Genomic DNA, 20,894 nt, shown 5'->3' on the forward strand with positions numbered 1-20,894 from the left:
GGGGAATCCCACCAAGCCCATTTTTTTAAGAACAGAGGCTTCCCAGAAGCTGTGGCAGCTGCCATGGACCACCCCTACCTGGCTGGTGAGGGTAGGGCCCTGATTCCCACTCTGAAGGTTACCAGCCACTCAGGCTTCTTCTAGAGCTTCTTGCTTCCCTTGATGGGGCTGGTGGAGTGCTATCTCCAGCTAATCCCCTGTCCTCGTGCCTTGGCCAAGGAGCTTGGTGTCCTGTGTCACTGTCCTTAAACCCAAGATACAGCTGACGTTTTATGATTCATCATAGTTGAGAGAGCATAACCGGAGGCTAAGGCCTGGTCAGGCAAAGCCAAGAACCCTTTCTTCCTGACACAGCTTAGAACTGAATCTCCATTCTGATGACACAAGAAAAGAGGCACTTGAGTGGGCCCGGGGCTCTAGAGGTTCATTTAGAAATCCGTGATCCCATTGTGGGATAGCAAATGTCATTCTCCTGCATGGTTTCCCCCTATGGCTTAGTAAAGCCGCCTTCTGAAAGATATCTTTCTAGTTTCCCATTGAGAGCGTTAGTGAGCTCCTACCCCCAAAGTCAAGCATAGAGTCTTTGCAGCCCCAAGGCCAAGTTAGCACAAGCCAACCCACAAGGTAGGGGAGAGAGAATCATCGTCAGCACGAGTAGATAGGTGTGAAGTCCAAGAATGAGTCAGCCGGTCTTGATGGGGCTGGAGACTTGCTACCCAGGCCCAAGAGTCTAACCTCTTGGGTGTGTGCTTTAGGGTGCTTAACCTTTTCTAGAAACCACATTCTGTTGTGGTTCTGTCACCATATGGCAGCCAGTAACAACACAGCACACACGTTTCCAGGGCTGTAAATCTCTTCTAGCTTTTGAACCGAAGAAGGCTGTAGTCCCCTAAGAATCTGGGCCCCTGGGAATTTCCCTTCAAGTTTAAGGGTAGAAATGGAAACAACATTTGAAGTCAGATGCTATTTGTGCTCCTCCAAGTGTTTTCTTTCCTGGAGCCCTAGATCTGCAAACCCAGCCACCTTCTGCCCTCCGTGGTCAGGGTGTAGCAGGGACAGTACCTTGTGAGTGGGGGCTGGTGGTGGTACGGATCTGGGCTTTTCCCGTGCCCCCCAGAGGCTTCAAGCTCAGATATCAAGCCTCAGCTTTGAAAGGCCCCTCGAGGTCACCTAGTTAGGCCATCTGTGAGAGTACGACGTGGTTTGATGCTTTTGTGTGAGTTTGTGTGGTTTGTCCTCCCATCTCAAGGTAGAGCCTTGGGTGTGTTTACCTTACACACACACACCTCCTGTGAACCATGTCAGACTTTGAAGATAGGCTCAACTGTGTATGGAGCAGCTTCAGAGGAGCAGGGACTACATGGAGCATGTGTGGCCGGTGCCCTCATCCGCCAGAGGCCTGGTGTCGACGGGACACCTCAGACTCTCCCCCCTGGCTTCCAGTGCTGTGCAGCTTGGGGCCCCCACCTCCTGCTGTGAGAAAGGGCCTTCCAAGTACCTGAAGGGTAAAAGGTTGCCTTCTCTAAGGCTCTACTTCTTGTTACTGGCTGGAAACAAAACAAATACCAAAGCAACAACTTTTAATGATACTCTGAATCCAAATTTATAGAAAGTGGAATGTCAAGCCTCAGGAAGTGTCCTGGGTATGGCTAGATGGCCCGAGTGAACGGCCACTCTGACAAAGGTGTGTGAGAACCCAGGCCCCTGTGTCTCCTGTAGGAGTGGTTCTCAAAAATAACCCGAGGAGCTTATTTCAGTGCAGATTCCTCCCCCTAGAGATTCTGTATACTGAGTCAGGGGCTGAGTTGAACCAAGGGTAGTTCCTGCCAACCCAAGGGTCCTAAATAAAACCACACTGAGGTGGCCTACACTGTGGTGTAGAGCGTACAGGTTCCCACTCCAGCCAGACCCACAAAGCGTGGTACCTAGTGATCGAAGAGCTGAGCCCCAGCTGTAGGCACATCGTCCAACACTGTCGTCCTAGTTGTGGTGCTGCTGCTGGCAGAGCCTGCTGTGCCCTCACAGGCCCTGTCCCAAGCAACTGTTTGGTTCTTAGAATAGCTCTGCGAGGTCATTACTGTCACCCTTGGTTTATAGGCAAGAGAACTGAGGCTCTGAGGAATTAAAGTGACTTGCAGAGCTGAGGTTCAAACCCACGTCCACACCCTTTCCACCATCCCATGTGACCCCCTGCTCAGTGGACTCCCCCGGTCCGTGGCCATTGTCACTTCTGAAAGAGTCATAGCTGTCTGTGCAGAGTGATATTGAATGGAGGGGCGGGGGTGTCCAGTATCCTCTCCTCGGAGCCCTGCCGTGGCCCTTTGTCCCGTGTGACGTCAGGGCCAGAAGTTCGAGGCTGTTTGCCATTAAAAAGTAGCTTCTATTCCTGTTTCTTTTGTCTGGTGACCTGACCCAGCAAATCGCTTTCTGTTCCCTGAGCAAAGGGGGGAAAACACGAGGGCTAAACATAGCCTCGATTGTTTATACTTTTCTTATATTTTACTTCTTCAAGCGATAAAGATAGTAACAATTAATATATTATCTGCCCCTCAGACAGACCAAGTGGCCACCTGGCTGGTGTGGGCACACAGTAGCAGCACTCAGTGTTGGATGAGGCTTTGTGTTTCCAGAGTATCTTAGACATCATACCACTAGCCAGACCCTGGGTTGCTTCACCTGTAACTATCCATGGGCTCCGTAAAGCGGGAAGGTTGAAGGCAGAGTCCCGAGGTTGCATCTGCCTGGCCAAGGAAAGGTTACTGGTGCCAAGGATAAAAGACAAGTGAGACCAAATGAACACCCCAGACCTGCCCTGCAGCTTTTATCTGTGCATAACCCACTCCTTCCTCTACCCACCGCTGGCTAAGGTCAGCTATGTGCCCAGGCTCCATGCTGGGCACTGAGGGGCCATGCTGGGTCTGTGCTCGAGGGCTGTGGCTCAGTGGAAGCAGACCTGTAAACGGATAATTTAGGTTCAGGTGACATCTGAGCCATAAGATTGAAAGTCAGGCAAAGAGCTGTGGGCTAATGTGGAAAAGGCATGTCTACAGAGAGGGTGATGTTTGACTTGCCTCTTAAATGATGAGGAAGAGACTCTCGCTGGAAGGATAAAGCAAGAGAAGAACAGTCCAGGCCTTTGCAAAGGTGTAAGGATGTAAAAGAGCTGGTGTTTTTGCGGAAGCTGCCGATTCACTGCAGACACATTGCTCTCGCGTTGAACTGGTGGACCTGGTTGAGAACTGACTCTTAATGGTCCCTACAGCGAAGGAGTCTTACTGTTAAAGTCATAGAGGCTTACCCTTCAGTGGCGTGGCCCCCGCAGGCGTGCAGGAGCACGTTAGGGTTAGCCGTCCAACCCCAGTCCCCACTGGGGATTTGATAGCCACCCTAAACACAGAACTCCCACCTCCTGTGCGCTCCTGCAGCTGCTTCATTAATCTTCCGTTTTATAAAGAAGACTCTTCAGGACAAATGAGGAGGAGTGTGCTTTATGGGCTGTTTGAGGGATGGTTTGGACTCTCCCTACCTCTTGTCTGACTGCTGATGTCACAGGAAGTCCTCTGTGTCCCGAGTAGAGGGTCTGGATGGCAGCCTAGAAGGTTTGCGTTCTTTCTGCGAGGCCACGGCAGCTGCAGTGGGGACAGAGCACGACAGGCATGGGCCTCAGGCAGTTCTCTGGGAGCAGTGAGTGGGTGAGCCTGGATGAGGGAGCCTGAGGGGTCCTGTCACGAAGCACCGAGATCACGAGATGGCCACAGAGGAGGAAGGGCACTGCCCGATGAGAGGGACTGAATCTTCGGGCCCCCGTTCTCATTACTTCCCTGGATTTGGGGACAGTTCCAGGGCAGCAAAGATCTTCTGAGGGTGGGATCAGTTCTTTTTCATTTCATGGGTTCCCCAAGGCCTGGGACAGAGACTGTCCTTAGTAAGCAGGGTCACTGTGGCACCATGTTGGGGCCTCACTGCTCTGTGGCTGGGCCCGCTGGCTCCCTCCTCATTCAGCCACATTCCTGGCCCGACTGACGCCTTCATGCCTTGTCCCAAAAGAGAAGTTGGTGGCCAGCGTTATTCTAAGGGAACTCCCTGGAAGACCAAAGGAGCAAAGCCAGTGGAGCCTGGGGTCATAGGACCTGACCCTGGCATAGGGCTTGGTGGCCACAGCCCCCACACATTTGGAAATACATTTGTCCTTACAGAAAATGGAGAAGCTGCAGCAAAACAAAAAGCCGGGGGGGAAGAGAGAGAGAGAGAGAGAGAGAGAGAGAGAGAGAGAGAGAGAGAGAAAGTGTGTGTGTATCAGCCAGTTCTCTCCCATTTGACCAGGAACAGTTTGGTTTATCTTCTTTTAATCATCACATATAATACACATTTTACAAAGTAGGAATCATGCTATCTATACGGTTTTCCTATTCTGTTTTTAGGCTTAGAATTATTACATCATTAACATTTCTCTGCATCATTAATATTCCTTGAAACTGTGCTGTTTTCATGCTCCATGTTCCTACTTGCCGCTCATTTATGTCGCCAGCCCCCGACCGGAGGGCGTTTTGTTTACCATTTTGCTGTCAGTCGTATCACTTTGTTGTTGTCGTTATTTAGGGTTTAATTTATTTATTAGAGAGTGCAAGCACGAGGGGCAGAGGGGGAGGGCGAGTGGGCTCCCCGCTGAGCAGGGGGTCCTACATGGGACTGGATCCCAGGACTCCCGAGATCACCACCTGAGCTGAAGGCAGACGCTTAACCAACTGAGCCACCAGGTGCCCCCCGCCCTGCGTGACTCTTTAGCAGAAAAACACCAAATATAGTTCTTCAGTATTTCACTAAAATAAAGGTCTGGCTACAAAGTCATCGTTTCCTAGTAGGCTTAGCTTATTTATTCACGTGTTTGAGTAGAGACCTGAATACGTGAGTTTAAATCGTACCCTTACGTCTGTGCAGGCCAACCCAAGCTCCTTACAGATTTGAACTACTTCAGCGTCCTCAATTTCAGTGAGAAACCAAGTGAAGGCAAGGAAAGTGCTCCATGATTGGCAGCCACTGGTCACGATGATGATGATGTTGAGCGTTTTGGCGGAGGAGGCATACATCAGTACAGTTTCCAGTTTCTGTTGTCAGCAAGTGTTCTAGAGATGGAATTCGGATGAACTAACCTGGCGGCCTTGCCCGCCCCATTTGACCTTGACCCTCCCGAGTCCCAGAGGATTCCCCCTTGGTGGTGGTCTCCTACCGGGACATTGGGCCTCAGCCCTGAGAGAGGACGTAACAGACATCCTGCCTCCGCTGCTGCAGGCCGGGGGAGGGCTGGGGCAGATTGGTTTCCCACCTATAAGATGGGGAAGCATTTGGGTGGAAACTGTCGTTGGACTTCCCTGGGAGGCAGTATGGAATGTTGGAAAGGGAGCCGCGCCAGGAGGCCTGGGCAGTATGTGCATCTTGGGCCTCGCTCTGCGCCTCAGTCAACACCGTGGGATTCACATCCCTGCTCTGAGCCTCCGTTTCTCGTCCTTCTTGGACCGCATGGTTTTCAAGGGCCTTCCTGGCTCTGAAATCCTGTTTAAAATGGGCTCTTGGTGAGGAGATGGAGGGCTGGCATGAAGGCCTTCTCAAATCCTGTTTTCTCTTTGTCATTTCTGAACCAGAAAATGACAGATGGCGAGACCTGGACAGGAAATGCCCCCTTCAGATTGAGCAGCCGAGCACCGGCCTCTGGGAGTGCCTGCCCGAGAAGTGTCAGGATAGCGCTCTGTGGCACCGAGAGGCCGCCACCGCCTGCGCAGTGACCAACCTGATCAAAGACCTCAGCCTCAGCGACCACAACGGGAACCCCTCCGCGCCCCCCAGCAAGCGCCAGTGCCGGTCACTGTCCTTCTCCGATGAAATGTCCAGCTGCCGGACATCGTGGAGGCCCTTGGGCTCCAAAGTCTGGACTCCCGTAGAAAAGAGACGCTGTTACAGTGGGGGCAGCGTCCAGCGCTATTCCAATGGCTTCAGCACCATGCAGAGGAGCTCCAGTTTCAGCCTCCCTTCCCGGGCCAACGTGCTCTCCTCACCCTATGACCAGGCGGGATTCCACCATCGATTCGGAGGTCAGCCCTGCTCAGGGGCGCCAGGCTCGGCCACCTGTGGACAGGCGGGCGACATCTGGAGCCCCGACCCGAACCCTGTGGGCGGGGGCCGGCTCGACATGCAGCGGTCCCTGTCCTGCTCCCACGAGCAGTTTTCCTTTGCGGAGTACTGTCCACCCTCAGCCAACAGCACACCTGCCTCAACGCCAGAGCTGGCCAGACGCTCCAGCGGGCTGTCCCGAAGCCGCTCCCAGCCGTGTGTCCTTAATGACAAGAAGGTCGGCGTTAAGCGGCGGCGCCCAGAAGAGGTGCAGGAGCAGAGGCCTTCCCTGGACCTTGCTAAGATGGCACAGGTAAGAGCCTCAGCCATGCGGGAGGCATCACAGGGGCATCTGGGTACTTATGGGAGCCCCTGCTGGTCCTGGCACATCCCAGACAAAGGTGGGGTGTCAGTTTCAGTAATGCCCAGGAGTGGGTTATAATTCCTTATTTTTTAAATCCTATTCAAAGAAAGATGAAATCAAGGTTTTTTTTTTTTTTTCTTTAGTATTTGTTTTTCTCTGTTTAAAATCAGAGATGCTCTTTCCCTGTGAACACAGTGTTAGTGGTGTAGGAGCAGACAAATGGTGAGTGGTATGGTGTTGGGGGGCGGGAGACCATTGTCCTCAAACACTGGTGATCCCCTTCTAGCACTTCACTGGAGCCTCTGTCCTAGGAACCCCTCCCTGCAACACAGGCCAGGACTCAGTGTCACTCAGGTTATGCTGATCTGGAGGTCAGGACTGTGGGTCATGGTTTCAGAGGGTAAGAGATGCGGAGAAGCACTTACTGATTTGATTAAACTGTCAACAACACGAGACCATCAAGAAATTTTGATTGCCACCTTTGTAATCATCGTTGCTGTTCACCATAGGTGAGGCCTCCAGCCATGGGCCGCCTCCCTTGCACCCTTATCATCTGTGGCTTGGAGCCCTGCCTTGTGCTAACAATGAGCTCGGGGCTTGAGTTGAATGAGATGGATGTGGAGAGAGTACGCCGTCTCCAGAACAGTCTCGGAGCCTGATTGCCACCTGTGTTTGGTTCTTACTGAGGGGGCCTGAGGCTGTGAGCATGACAGTGAGGCTTGGGGAGGCCCATCCCAGGAAGGACGGTGGGTGTGGTGGGTAGGATGCAGTCTCTCTGTTCTGTGTCTAGGGGGCCCTCAGCTCCTTCGTGCCACTATTTGACCATCATCTTTGCTGACTTTGTTATGGAAGCATTGGTCGCCGCTGGGTGTTAAGGTGTTAAGGGACAGATCCTGCGTGGCCCGGCTCATGCAGTGTGTGGCCGTTTCTGGGCAGGCAGGCTCACGTGTCTGCTCTTTTGTGGGCATGACCACCTTCCTTCAGCGCCCAGAGCTGTTTTTCCAGCTGGCCTCCTTTTGCTTTAGAATAAAAATGCCACTTCTGTTGATGGCAGTTCCTTCTCTTCTCCAGTCCTCCTGCCAGCCTGGTGGTTCTCCCCCCGACACACACACACAGGAGGGGCAGGTGTCTTGAGTCTTGAGCATATACCTGGCCCCAGAGTGCAGGTTGTGTGGCCCTTTGCTCCAGAGCCGGGCCCTGGCCTGGGGCAGCTGGAGGACAAGCCCGTGACATGCTCTGCCTTCCCCATGTCATTGGGGCTCACCCAGGAGCAGACCTTACCTCCTGCACCTTGTTGTCCAGGTCCCACCTTACCATCAGTGCTCCAGGAGTGTCCCTTTCCTTTTCCTGCATAACGGACATTTTTTGCTTTACCAGCTAGACAGGGATCAAACATGTTCATTTACGTTGGACGTGCAAATGGGATTTTTCTTCTCTGGAGAAATTTAAGCAGGTAAAGAGGCTGGAAAGGTGACAGATGTAGGTGACTTCCTGAGGGGAAACCCAGAGCCCCGAGTTCTGGGTATGATAAATGGCTTCAGTTAAATTTTTAACGTTGAGCTTATTTTATTAGCTAATAAGCTAGATAGGTAATAAAAACAACTTACACATGTTATTCTGTTTTACTGCCCACCAGTTGGAGTAGCAGCATTGGCATCGGTGGAGACATTTCCCGTCCTCACTTGGGTAGAAACAGTTTGAAAATATATTGCTCGGTGGGGCTGTGCCCAGATGTGTAGATTGCTTCATTGGCTCCAGGCAGACCTCCAGAATCCTGGGGAGGCCGCCCTGATTGTGCCTGCTTTTCTCTAGCCAAGGCCTCGGGAGGGCAGAGTCCGGGACAAGTGAAGACGGGGCCCCTGGGAAGTGTGTATGCCAGGAGGGGGAGGCCCAAGCCCTGGGGATGGACCTTAAACCACCTTGACCATGCCTCTAGAGCCCCAGCCAGCCCTCTCTGCACGGGACCCTGCCTGCTCTGGCTCCCCCACTGGATAGTTCATGGCCTCACAAAGTGGACCTTGCTTTTACAGGAGCCTTGAAAGCTAGGCCTGAGGCAACCCCAGTGCCTTTGCAGAGAGCCCTCGATCCACATGGAACATGTAGGACCCTGTGCCTGGGAATCCCATGAGCTGAGCCTATCACTGGCACACAGACACCTGTCCACGGTCAGGTGACAGCTGATGTGGGACTGCTGCCCCCAGATACGAGCCTCTGTGGGCTGTGGCTTTCTCAGTATTTGTCACTGCTGGGAGGGAGCAGGGTCTGCACAGCTGTGGCCAGAGAGGCTTGCACCCAGGTTCAGCATGGCTCTGTTTCCCCAAGCCGGATCTTGAACTCTTTTTCATGGGTCTTGTGATCTTGGTTTATAATATTCACTTATTTGCAGGGGGTGAAGGTTCTAGTTGAGTATTTTTGTGACTGAGCCCCTTTGTGTGTGTAGATCTGGGACCAGGTGTATGAGATTTGTGCCTTTTCGGTTAGACCTTTGGAGTGACTGGGAGTTGTGACAAACCCCAGCTTCCTGGAGGCGCTGCCTGGGGCTGGGGCCTTCAGGGCTCAGAGCACACCTGCCGGCATGGGGATGAGCACTCGGAGCTTTCCTCTGGCCGTTAGTCAGGGGTACCCAGAGCAAGGGGGTACTCAGAGCCCCTCCGTCCTTGTCCGTCCTAGCCCCTCCTCCTCCTGGAACATGATGTTCACTTGTAGATCTGCTTTTGGGGGCTGGGGGACATGGGCAAATCAGAAGACCTCCAGATGAGCGGCGGGAGGCTGGCAGCCCTGGGCAGACTGCTTCATATGTCTGTGCAGCAGCTAATACCACAACCACTGCTGCTGTTGCTGCTGCCCTGGGACTGTCGGGAGGAATAAGGGAAACTGTGTGTGTGTGTGTGTGTGTGTGTGAGTGAGAGAGAGAGAGAGAGAGAGAGAGAGAGAGAGATGTGATAACATGTACGTGTGCATCTGTGTCTGGATGTGTGGATGTGTGTATGCATGAACGCATGGGTCCATCTGTATCTATGGAGACGTCTGCGTGTCTCCTTGCCTGTCTGTACACACAAACACACACACACACACACACACACACACACACACACGACCTGGTGCCCTGGCTGGTGCACAGCGAGTGCTGACAATTACTGTTAGCGTTGCTGCTGCACATCCTGGAGGGAAGACGTGAGCCTGTTGTAGACGACTCCAGAGGTGGACCTGGGAGAGAGAGTGGTGGTCCCAGGAGGCACCCTCCGTGCATTAGAAGGTTCCGTGTTTCCTATATTTGCCCATTTCTTTCGTTCTGTTTCCCCCACCCCCCACCGTTTCTGTCCTTGCCATTTACTACTTCTCCTTGTCTGTCTTCTTGCCTCATCTTTTTGAAATGGGAAGGAGGCCTGCCCTGCAGCTCAGCCCAGCCCGTGGGGTGCCCCGTGCTCCTCAGAGCCAAGGGTTTTGAAGTGGTGACAGTCAGAATCGCTGCCGCCAGAGGAGGTGGCTGTGTGCGAGCATTTTGCCTCACACCTGTCACCCACGGAGCTAGGTAGACATGGTCCCAAGAGCCCACCAGATGCCCTTCCTCTTCCCAGCTGCATCTCTGGGCACAGCTGTCCAGCCGGCTGGCAGCAGTGGCCCTCTCGCATGGTGAGGCTGGGGCGCCGGGGGTCCGTGGTTACAAATTGATTTCAGACTCCCTGTCTTTGCTCACGTCTTCTTAAAACCTCAATGCCCAGCTTGTGGGCAAGGATGCCGAGCGAGGCTGCAGGTGCCCCAGCCATCTGGCTCCCGAGTGAGAGGGTGGTTGCAGAGAGGAGGGTGCCCAGTGGGAGAAATGCCGCCAGGAGCCAGCCCAGGAAGGGCAGCCCCGCCCCGTTCATTGTCATCGCAACCACTCAGCTCACGGAGCAGCTTCTTGAAGGCAGCCCAGAGGGGCAGTCGTGCCCGCCCCTGCCCAGGCCACATTCTGCTGACCTCCCTCTCAGCTTTCCCCACGTGACCCCTTCTGCCTGGTGTTTTATGTGAAGCCGGAGCCTCCGTTTGCAAAATGACAATGTGTGCCATTGAGAGCAGGCCCAGCTTGAGCATATGAGTTGTTTACCAGCAGGACTTCTGCTGACGTGATTAGTTACTGCTTCTTTGAGACCTGGCTTGACTACCAAGCACTGGTTGACTCCCAGCGAGACCTGAGCTATGCATGGCCATTTAGACACAGATCACATGTGTGTGAGCAAAGATCTCAGAAAAAAGCAGCAGTTAAAAAGATTACCCATGGAATGCTGCCTTGCCCCTGGGTGTCACAGCCTTTGCTGTCTCTTTAACTCCCAAGCCGGTCAGCTTGCAAGAGCAACAAATTGTATTTCTCAACAGTGCTTCAAACAGAAGCGAGACATTTGTGAGGAGGGGTCGGGATGCTGAAACAGAGGTTTGATTGATCACAGCTGCCCACACACTGAGTCCGCAAGCCTCCCGGAGCAAACCCCCAAACAGGCAGCAACTGTTGTGCTAGCAGATGTTTGAGGGGCCCGGGAAAGCTGGCCGGGGGCGGCTTGGGCAGGGCAGAGGCACGAGGTGGAAAGTCTTCTGCGGGCTGATCCAGGATGAGTCCAGGAGACGGGTCCAGGAGAGCTGGGTTGGCTGGGGCCGTGGGGGCTCTGAGGGGTAAGGAGCTGCTGCCAGAGCTGTCAAAGGGCTGTCACAGATGCTCCTCAGTAGCGTATGGCTTGTTGTTGGCAGGGCGTCCCTGGGTCAGCCTTCCACGCTCTGCCCTGCTTGCCAGTGGGGGTTGCCTGTAACAGAGGAGTGGCCCTCAGCCACCGTGTGGGGTGGCCCGTCGTACCCCTGGCTGCACGACCTCCCCGCTCAGGCGGCCCCAGCAGCCACAGCCCGCCGTGCTTTTCCCTGGCAAAGCCCTGGGCTCAGGCCTGGCTTGCCCACGCCAGCCAGCCACTGTGCTGGGTCTAGTTTCCTGCGGCCTTGCACCCGTAGACCCTTCCTGCTGGCATGGGGAACCACGCTGATGGCAAACAGAGGAACTCAGGGATGGGCAGCCCCTTACAACACAGAATACAGACAGGCAGGAGATCTGGTGAAGGGCGGTCACAGAAAGCCTGGGATTTCTAATTGGAATGAAACAAATGCTAAATGTAAAGGCAAAACCCACTGTGAACACATGGGAGTAGTTGCTTCTGATGAGGAAACAGTCGGGACAGGCTTGAACAAAGGTCTTCCTCTTTAAGACTTGGATCATCAGAGGGGCGCCTGGGTGGCTCCATCGGTTATGCATCCGACTCTGGATTTCAGCTCAGGTCCTGATCTCAGGGTCATGGGATCGAACCCCACATCGGCCTCCACGCTCAGCACGGTCTGCTTCTCCCTCTGCTCCCCCCCCCCTCACGCAAGTGCTCTCTCATTCTCAAATAAATAAATAAAATGTTAAAAAAAAAAAAAAAAGACTTGGACCATCAGAAGGTTGGCAAGGGATGGCAGCTCTGGGTGCTGATCCAGCAGGTCTGTTCTGTGCTCTCGACAGATGTTGCCGGTCAATTGTAGCAGTGTTTCTGGTTGGACTAGGCAGGTCTTAGACTCTGGCTCCATGATCTGGGCAGCCCCTGCTGAGAGATCTGCTCGGTCAGTCTCTTCACTTGAAAGTGAGGCCCCTCGGGGTCCAGGGGAAGTCGGTGACTTGTCCGAAGCCACATGGTTCCCTAGGACACTGGGAGGGCTGGAACCTGGGCCTCCTAACTCTGGGTTCAGCATTCCTCCTGCTGCTGTGATTTGTCCTCCGAGAGGACAGCCCCATTGGCCTTTCCAGGTTGGCGACCCCTACGGGACCTAGAGGGCATGGAGGTGAAAGCGTGAGTGCTGGAGTCAGAAAAAGGCTCAGTTTCCCTTTCTGCCACGTTTGAGCTATGTGCCTTGGGCAAGTCCCCCTCTGTAAGCCTCCATTTCCTTGTCTGTAAAATGGGACAGGGGGCCCATGTTTCTCATGGGTGAGGGGAGGAGTCAGGAGATGTGGATCCAGCCAGTGGTCGGCACACCAATGAGCATCAGAGGCGCACCCTGTGGCCTGTCTCCTGCTGCTCTGGTTCTGGGCAGTTCGCGGGGCTTGCCAGTCCCGGGAGTGGTGGCGCTGGCGTGAGGCCAGGGTCCTGCCAGTGGTGGTACGGGTCGGGCCGAGCCAGAGGCTAGTTTCAGTTCTCCCTGGGGTTTCTCTTCTGTCAGAAGTATGCATGTCAGTAACACTGCAGCACCCCTGACGGGTGTTGTCACAATTCAAGGAAACCCCTGTTCAGACACTTGGGTCGCTCTTTGCTGTCCCTGGTTGCAGCCACCAGGTTGCATAAGCAATCCGTTTAAGGTCACTCGGATTGGGGCCGAGTGTTGACACAATAGCTTTCATCTCCCGGGAAAAGAAAAATAGAAGGAGTTCAGCTGGGGACATGCCAGGGAGGCAGCTTTTAGTGCCACTTGGTGATTTTCCACGCTTTAATTATGAGCCTTTCAGAGCCGAAAGGTGTCTCAAGATGTGAGGCAGCAAAGCTCTGCGGTGCCCAGGGCTGTCTGAGGGCCTCCGCTTTGGATGCCAGTTGTCCAGATGGGAGCCCCTCTTGTTCCCCAGACATGCTTGGAGCATCCTCAGCTGCCAGGCCCTGCTCTGGTCCTGGAGGCCACTGCGCCTGAGGATGTCTCTCTAGTTCCCTCTCTGTGAAAGCCAGAGTGGGAAGGGGCTGTTGGCCACGTGGACCTTGCCTCTGATGCTTCAACTCCGAGGAGATTCTTTGTCTCTGCCGCTCTGAGGTCCTCAGCTGTATCGCTGCTCCCCAGTAGAGGGCCTGGAGCCCAGAGGCTTGCGTGGCTTGTTGGAGGGTCTGAGTTGCCTGTTTGAGGTGTGGACCTGGGGCTCTGTGACTCCAAGGGGGGTGTTTACTTGGTCCCACCTGGTAGATGCTTCTCATATCACAAGGGAGTCAAAGTGTGGCCTGTCATTGGAAGTGTAGCTGCATTTAGCGTTGGAAGACCCTGGTTGAGACCCCGTTCTGCACCCCGCCGTGCTGTGACTGTGAGCCCTTGGCCTGCCTCTCTGAGCCCTGGGTTTATGACCACGTGTTCTTCTGTGTAGGTGCAGCCAAGAGAGACTGCAGCTTCCTGGACCCCTCCCCGGGGTCTGAATCAGTAGGTCTGGGCCAGGACCCCCAGTGCCAGGGTGTTTCAGGAGCTCACCAAGGGAGTGGGGTTTGGGAGCAGCAGAGCTGAGCACAGGCCCAGCCTGGTGGCTTTGCAGAGGCCAAGGATGGGCTTCTCTCATGTGGAGACAGCACCAGGACTCAAGGCCCCTCAGTCAGGAGGTATTGGGTCAGCCTGGATTTGCAAAGGTGTGACCTAGAGAAGGGATTCAAGAGCCCGGTTTTGGGGATCCCTGGGTGGCGCAGCGGTTTAGCGCCTGCCTTTGGCCCAGGGCGCGATCCTGGAGACCCGGGATCGAATCCCACATCGGGCTCCCGGTGCATGGAGCCTGCTTCTCTCTCTGCCTCTCTCTCTCTCTCTCTCTCTCTCTCTGTGACTATCATACATAAATAAATAAAAATTAAAAAAAAAAAAAAAAAAAGAGCCCGGTTTTCCAGCCTCTGAGTTCTTGGATGGCCCCCTACTGAGTCATTGTGCCAGCAGAGCAGTGGCATCCCCACTCTATAGTGAACCTTCCCCAGCACCAGAGAGGGCTTGGGGTTGACTTATGCTGAACTGGGGACATAGCTGCCTTAGATGTGTCCACAAAAACAGCTAACGTGTAGCGTCGGACGTTTGTGAGGCAAGTCCTTATGTGTGGGTTCTTAAAGGCAACTTCTGAGTCCCTGTTCACCATTTCAAGTCTTGGGCCGAGGGCAGAGTGACTGACCAGGAACCCAGTGTGAGTGTTAATGCCGTGTCCAGATGCTGTGTGTGCTGGGTGTCTCTGGCCTGTGGTAGCCTTTGAAACAGGCCCGGCTTCCAGAGAGTGTTCTCACAGCACGTTAGAATCTGCCTCGTGAAGGAAATAAGCCACGAGGCAGCCCTGGAAGGGCTCAAGGATGAGGTGGGTTGGTGGGAGGCCCACAGGAGAAGCACAGGTGCAAGGGTTGGAGTCAGGAAGGGCCTGGGAGGAGCCCCAGTGTGGCTGGAATAGAGTGGAGGAGGGCAAGGGGTCCAGCACAGGGGCCTCCCTGGAAGGCACTCTGAAGTCCTCTGGCTTTATTCTGAGTGCAGGGAGGGGAGTGACAGTACCCCAGAGGAAGCTCCAACAGGTGGGGTGAGCAGCAGACTGAGGCCCGTGGGGGGACAAGGGGCCTTGGGCAGATGATAGTAGGTGTGCCAGGGCAGGGGCAGTGCGCGTGTTGATTTGAGTCAGAGGCTCAGACGTCCTGGAGGTGTACAGCAGGACTGCCTGGTGGCTTAATCTTGCTTCCAGCTCACCCGAGTCACAGACCTCACTGGGCAGAGAAGCCTTTGCCTTAATCCCCAAAAACAATTTCCTTTAAACTACTCAGGTTAGTGTGTGCTGGATAGAAATCTGCTTTGCTATCTGACCTGTGGCCCTCACTTTGCCAGTATGTCTTCTCAATCTTTTCTCAGTGTAAGTGAAGCCTAGTCGATCACCACGATTCATTTGGTTTCCACAAGCATCCTCGAAACCATCCCACCCCCAAAACCTTGCATCTCAGTGCTTTGCCACCCAAGGCCGGCTCTCCCTGCTGTTGAAACTCGACCCCTGCCCTGTCCCCGGACCTCTGACCCCTGTGCTGAAGCTTCTCAGTCCTTGCCCACTTGAAAATGGGTGCCTCTCTGGACGTGGGCTGGAGAAGGCTGGGGTCGCTTAGGGCCACAGGATTGTCTTACAGGTTTGAGGGCTTGTCACACTGGATCGCGCTTCAGCTGTGCCACATCTGGCCTGTTGACAGCAGCTAGGGAAGCAGCTCTGGAAAATGTGGTGTCTGCGATGGCCTCTAGAATCTACTGTCAGAGCCTGGGAGCCCAGCCCAGCCCAGCCCACAAGGATGCGGGGGAAAGGGATGCTTGACGGACCTAGGAATTATGCCACTCCCTGCCCTCTTCCTGCTTCCTTAGTGGGGATGTTGGGGGAATGCCTCCTGGGAAGGAGTGGCAAGCCCCTGAGAGAGCCCCAGGGAGGGCCAGAGACTGGGAAGCACAGAGAGGTATCCTGAGGAGGACACGTGCTTAATTGTGAGCCGGGCCCAGCGCTGACACGTCTGACACATGCCTGTGCCTTTGCCCTGTGCAGCCACTAGCTTCTGCGTGGCCCTCACAGGATGGAAGCTCCATTGTCCCAAGCATGGCTGCAACATAGAAGATCCCCTGTGGACATGGGCCATTTATTTATAACATTCTTGCCGTATCAGCCATCCTGAATTAACTGCTTCTCCCAGCGTCAGGCCACAGTTGAGAATTAAAGAAAACAAATGCCATGCAGGAGGGCAGACCCTCTGCTGCAGCCCGCAAGCCAGCGGGAACTTGGTTTGACTGCACTTGGAGTGGGTGGTGATTGCCGATTTATGGCCAAATGGTTAACAAAGCCTCCTTTGAAAGTTGGGCGTAGTAGGGCTCTTGGATGACTCCTTTCGGGGAAGGAGAAGGGTAGCTTTCTTTTCTGTCTTGGAAAACAAAAGAAATAGTTGGTTCCAGAATACAGCACAACCGCCAGAAGCTCCACTCGCAAGCAGTAGTGGTGAGCTCACATGGGTAGTATGTCGCAGTAGGCCACCAGGCGCCAGCCCTTTCCCTGAGATAGTGCAGGGCCCTGTAATGCATTTAATCTGCGTGGAGCGGGTGGTAGTGGTGGTGGGGGCTGCAGCTGCTTCCTTGCCAGAGCTCTGTGCACAGAGAGTGTGCAGAAGGCTGCCTGGAGTGGCCAGGGCCCCGGCGGGGATCAGAACCCACCTGTATGTCCACAGAGAGGTCACCGTTGTTAATTGGGTTTCTGGAGAACTGAGAAGCCAAGACGTGAACACCAGATATGATGGAGGAAGCAACTGCAGGAAGCTGCTCCCACCCCAGCGAGGGTGACAAAGGGAAGAGGCTATGGTTCTGCAGGCTACAGCGCTTGGAGGCCACAGGCCTCAGGGCCTGCCGGGTCTGAGGACAGGAAGCTCAGTGGAGCTGCTTCTGTACATGTTGGGAAAGCTGCAGGCTGCAGCAGCTGCCGTGCACGGGACGGAGGGCCCTGCCGGGTCAGGAATCAGGCCGGTGACGGTGACAGACACGGGAAACAGGCAGGAGGACACAGGGCCCCCCTCCCTCCTCCTCCAGTGCTCCTGTTCGCAGAGCCTCAAGGGGAGCAGATGGCAGAGTCCCCACCCCTCCCACCTGCACCCCCTCCCCCGGCTCAGAGGCCAGTGGGCCTGGAGCTGAGCCCCGAGCTCTGGGATCTTCCAGAGCCGCTGTGGGCGCACCTGCCCTCTCCCTGCCACGCAGCTCTGGGGTAAGCATGGTCTCTCCTCCGTGCCACCTAGCATCCCAGAACTAGGGGTGTGTTCTCACTCTTTTCTGCTCTTTACCTCCTTGTCCTCCATGGTGTCCGATGAGTGCCTGTACTCAGCTGGGCGCCGACGATATCTCTGTAAGCCACACACAATTACCATCTTCATATAACCTACTTTCTAGAAAGACGGGTAGATAGTAAGCAACAGGCAAGAAAATTTTAGGTGGCAGTAGATGCTGTAAAGAAAATAAAACAGGCAGGTGCAATGTGGATGCCCGATGGGAGAAGAGGGGGTGGATGTGGCCAGCTCCAGGTTGGAGTGACAAGGCAGCCAGTCTGGAGGTGACCTGATGACGAGATGCCTTCAGCCATGCACAGGTGATGAAGGAGAGCATCCTAAGTAGAGGGAAGGGCAAACACAAACGTCGGGAGGTGGGATGGGCTTGGCGGGTTCAGGGCAAAGCCAGCTGTGATGGGGGTCCTGGCCGGTGGGGGGTGTGCAGGAGGGGCTGCGAGGGGTCGGCATGGCTCAGGTGGGCCTCGCAGGCTAGCGGAAGGAGTGGGTCTGTGTGCTGAGCCCAGAGGAAAGCCATCAGGTGTTTGAGAAAGGATCGATGTCATTTGCTTGGTCCTGGACCCTCTGAATCAGCTGCCTTGGGGATCTGGTCTCAGAGTGCACCTGGGAGACCATAGCACCAACTGGTCAGGGTAAGAAGGCATGTAAGTGTTCATCAGGGGAAAGAGGAGGATGACCATGTATGTCCTTGGGGAGGCAAACCAAGTCAGAAATGGCTTCCTTCTCCTCTCAGGAACTAGAAAGCCAGAGCAGTGAGACACTGGGACTTTCTGCATTGGTTTGGGTCACTTGCCTGGTCAGCCTGCTGCCCACACTGTCCCTTCTCCTTGGGAATGAGGGCAGCATGGGTCATGTCAAGAACCTTTAGCTGGAGACCTGCACCTCCTGCGGCCTGGGCCCTACCCCACGATACTCTGGTGAACACATCAACGTAGCACTGATGGCTCTCGCCATGTGTGGCAGTGTGCTTGCAATGCCTACATGTCCCTGTCCCCACTGCCCATGTGGGCCAGAGACCAGATTTATGTTTGTGTCGTTACGTGTTGTCTCCATTATAGTCCTGCACAGTGGGGATTACTGTCCCTTTCTGCAGAAGTGACTGAGATTCAGAGTGGCACCCAAGCTCATGGCCTCATGTGCCTGTAAGGTCCATGCTTGTCCTAGTTTCCATCCGCATCAGGGGCCCTTGGCAGAGCTCAGGGTGCCAGGCCCTTCCCATCCTGGGTGGAGGGTCAGAACCAGTAGGGGCTGGTGTCACGGAGCTGCGGGTCGGCTGGGAGCAGGTCTTCCTTCCTCAGCTCTGGTGGGTCTTTGGTGGTCAGGTCAGTCCTGGACACACAGGGCTCTCTGGTTTGAGGACAGTGAAGTGGGCAGGCTGAGAGGTCAGTACCCAGTTCTGGGATGGCAACTGAGCTCTCACATGACATTGCCAGGGGAGCCTGATCTGGCCCCTGCTCCACCAGCTGTTGGAACTGTCTAGACAACCTGAGGTGACATTTGTCACCGTCCTGGATGAAGTAGGCTACAATTGGATTATTCTTGAAATATGAGACCATTTTGAAGCAATGACAATGAGCAGTGCCCAAATGGGGGCACTGATGGTGACCTCGAAGAAGCTCAGGAAGCTGTGTGAGGAGTTGTGGGCTTCCACAGCGATGCCTGTGGCTTGGCATGAGATGGTGTGCGGAGAAAGTGAAGCGCCTCTCCCTCCGTGGACTTCCCCCACTGCCCCAGCCCCAGGCCCTAGAGAGATCCACGATGCAGGGTGCTGGCCACGAGGCCTATCCCAGAGCCTGCCAGCCCGGAGAAGGGTGGAGACGGTCCTCATCCCAGGTTCGGGACCCCAGTGGGGCTCTTCAGAGGCCGTGTATCCAGGGGACCTGGCCTTGCCTTTGTTTTGGTCTGCTGGGACCTTCTCTTCTTCTTCCAGAGTTGTAGGTGGAACAGAGGGGAGCCGTGAGCCCCTCAGCCCTTGAGCCTGTGCTGGGAGGGGTATAGGGAGTGCCCTGGTCACAGAGCAGGACTAGGAGGACCAAGGCCCGGTGTCTACAGAGTTCCGTGTGGGGTGTGACTTAATATTTTATAATAGATTCAGTGTTCTAACTAGAGCTCTGCTAGGTGGTGCCCTGGGGCCTCCGAAGCGTGCGTGTATGCATGTGTGTGTGTGGCGGGGAGGGTTCAGTGGTACTCCGTTACGGCCAGTGTCTTCCAGCAGAGGTGACAGTTGTCATCTCAGACCATCTAGACCAGGGATTCGCATACCACAGCCCAACAGGCTGTTGCCTGTTCTTGCAAATAAAGTTTTATTGGCACATAGCCATGTGCGGTGACTGAATTGCCTAGGGCTGCTCTCATGTTAAAACAGAGATTGGACAGGCCAGAAGCCTAAAAGATTTACTTTTCTGGCCCTTTAAGAGAATTATTCCAGCTCCAGATCTAGATGCGCCCGTGCCTTAGTTTCTCCATGTGGAAGGCGGCTGGACTTCATCAGTTTGTTACTGAAAGCTAGTCGTGGGAAGAGCGCTGGTGCCGTTACCCTGGCGGTCAGGAACGTGGGGGTGATGTAACGCGGCCCACCCGATTGTCTAAAGCTCTGCCGAGCCGAAACTTGGCCCCTGCGTGGCCTTTTCCTGTGCTCCTCAAGTGGCAAATAAGAACACGGTGCTGGAGAGGGGGCAGCGGAAAAGGAGTGGCCAGTGCTTGTGAGTTTTGGCTAACTGGGACCCTGGCGTCAGAACAAGTTCAGCATATCTCAGTGCACAAAAGCGTGATTTTTTTTTTCTTTTTTCTTTTTTTTTTTTTCTTTTTAATGAAAACTGCGTTCTCACAGTGGCGTTGCCCTGGAAGCGTGTGCTGGGTTGCCTGTCCAGCCCCGGCACTCTCGTCTTTTCCAGGCCGCTCTTCTGTTGCTGCCATACTTGAGAAGCGTGGGCCAAAGTGAGGATTGTTCATTTCCTTCTGCTTTCACTCACGGCCTGAATTTTCTCCCGTCCCTCGAAGGATTTTGGTGAGGCTATTCCTCTCAGTCTGGTACAACAAAACTAAGATGCAGTCAGCGAGGGGTGGCCCTGGGGTTCTCATCATGCAGAAAGTTCACCCTGGCCAGGGATCCAGAAATCTCTCTGCTGGCCAGATGTGTCCTGGCCCTGGAGGCAGACAACCAGCTCGGAAGTTGCTAGAGGATATTAACTTTGTGGTAACAGAGCTTGGCCCGGTGAGGTGGTTTTGGAGCAGCATTGTGAAATAAGGGAGGGATGACTGCTCTGACATTTAAAGGCCTCCGTTGGCCGTGCTTTTATCCTGCGCTCCACCCCGGACTCGGTCCGCAGAGGCTGGCCTGTTCCAGGGCTGACGCCGCCCCACGCCTGGGAAAGCCACAGCAGCCAGCACAGAGCCAGGAGGCCGTGGCCTGGGCTGGAGCATCTTCAAGGACCCGGGAACGTGGTTGGAAAGTCCTCTGTGTGACCAAGAACCACTTCCACCATTGCTGTTGGCGTCGTCCCTGCCGAGGAGCGGATGATGAGGGAGAGAGGGGCAGGGAGGGGAAGCTGATGATGCGCGGGTACCCGTCTTCCTGGTAAAGAAGGCTGCTCCCTGTGCTGCCCCTGATTCCCACCTTGGGCTGTGGGGTGGCCACACGGTGGGTGGCTCTGCATGGACTTTAAGGGTACCTGTAAGCAGAGTGGCAGGAAGACCAGGTTAGGGATCACCATGTTCCAAGGAGGAGTTTAGCTTCACATTCACAGGCTGTACTTGTTCTGCAAGTTCTATCAACTAAACTAAGCTCCTCCTGTGTACCGGACGCTGGGGTGAGTGTGCATTGGCCACTGTCTCTGTCTGAGCGAGGCACGTGCTGCCCTGAGCACCCAGCTGCGTTCTGGGGCCCTGAG

The 20,894-nt window shown here is 54.8% G+C and overlaps 1 protein-coding gene across 4 annotated transcripts in view; it reads left to right on the forward strand.

Moving 5' to 3' along the window:
* FAM53B (family with sequence similarity 53 member B) overlaps positions 1-20,894 on the forward strand; it is a 144,622-nt gene that overhangs the window by 86,986 nt on the left and 36,742 nt on the right. For all 4 annotated transcript variants that reach the window (XM_041743500.1, XM_041743499.1, XM_041743502.1 and 1 more), the window contains exon 4: positions 5,640-6,418. In XM_041743500.1, the coding sequence (XP_041599434.1) occupies positions 5,640-6,418 (779 nt within the window). The remainder of the gene's footprint in view (positions 1-5,639; positions 6,419-20,894) is intronic.

Source organism: Vulpes lagopus, chromosome 2 (genome assembly GCF_018345385.1).
Source record: "Vulpes lagopus strain Blue_001 chromosome 2, ASM1834538v1, whole genome shotgun sequence".
Taxonomy (NCBI): domain Eukaryota; kingdom Metazoa; phylum Chordata; class Mammalia; order Carnivora; family Canidae; genus Vulpes; species Vulpes lagopus.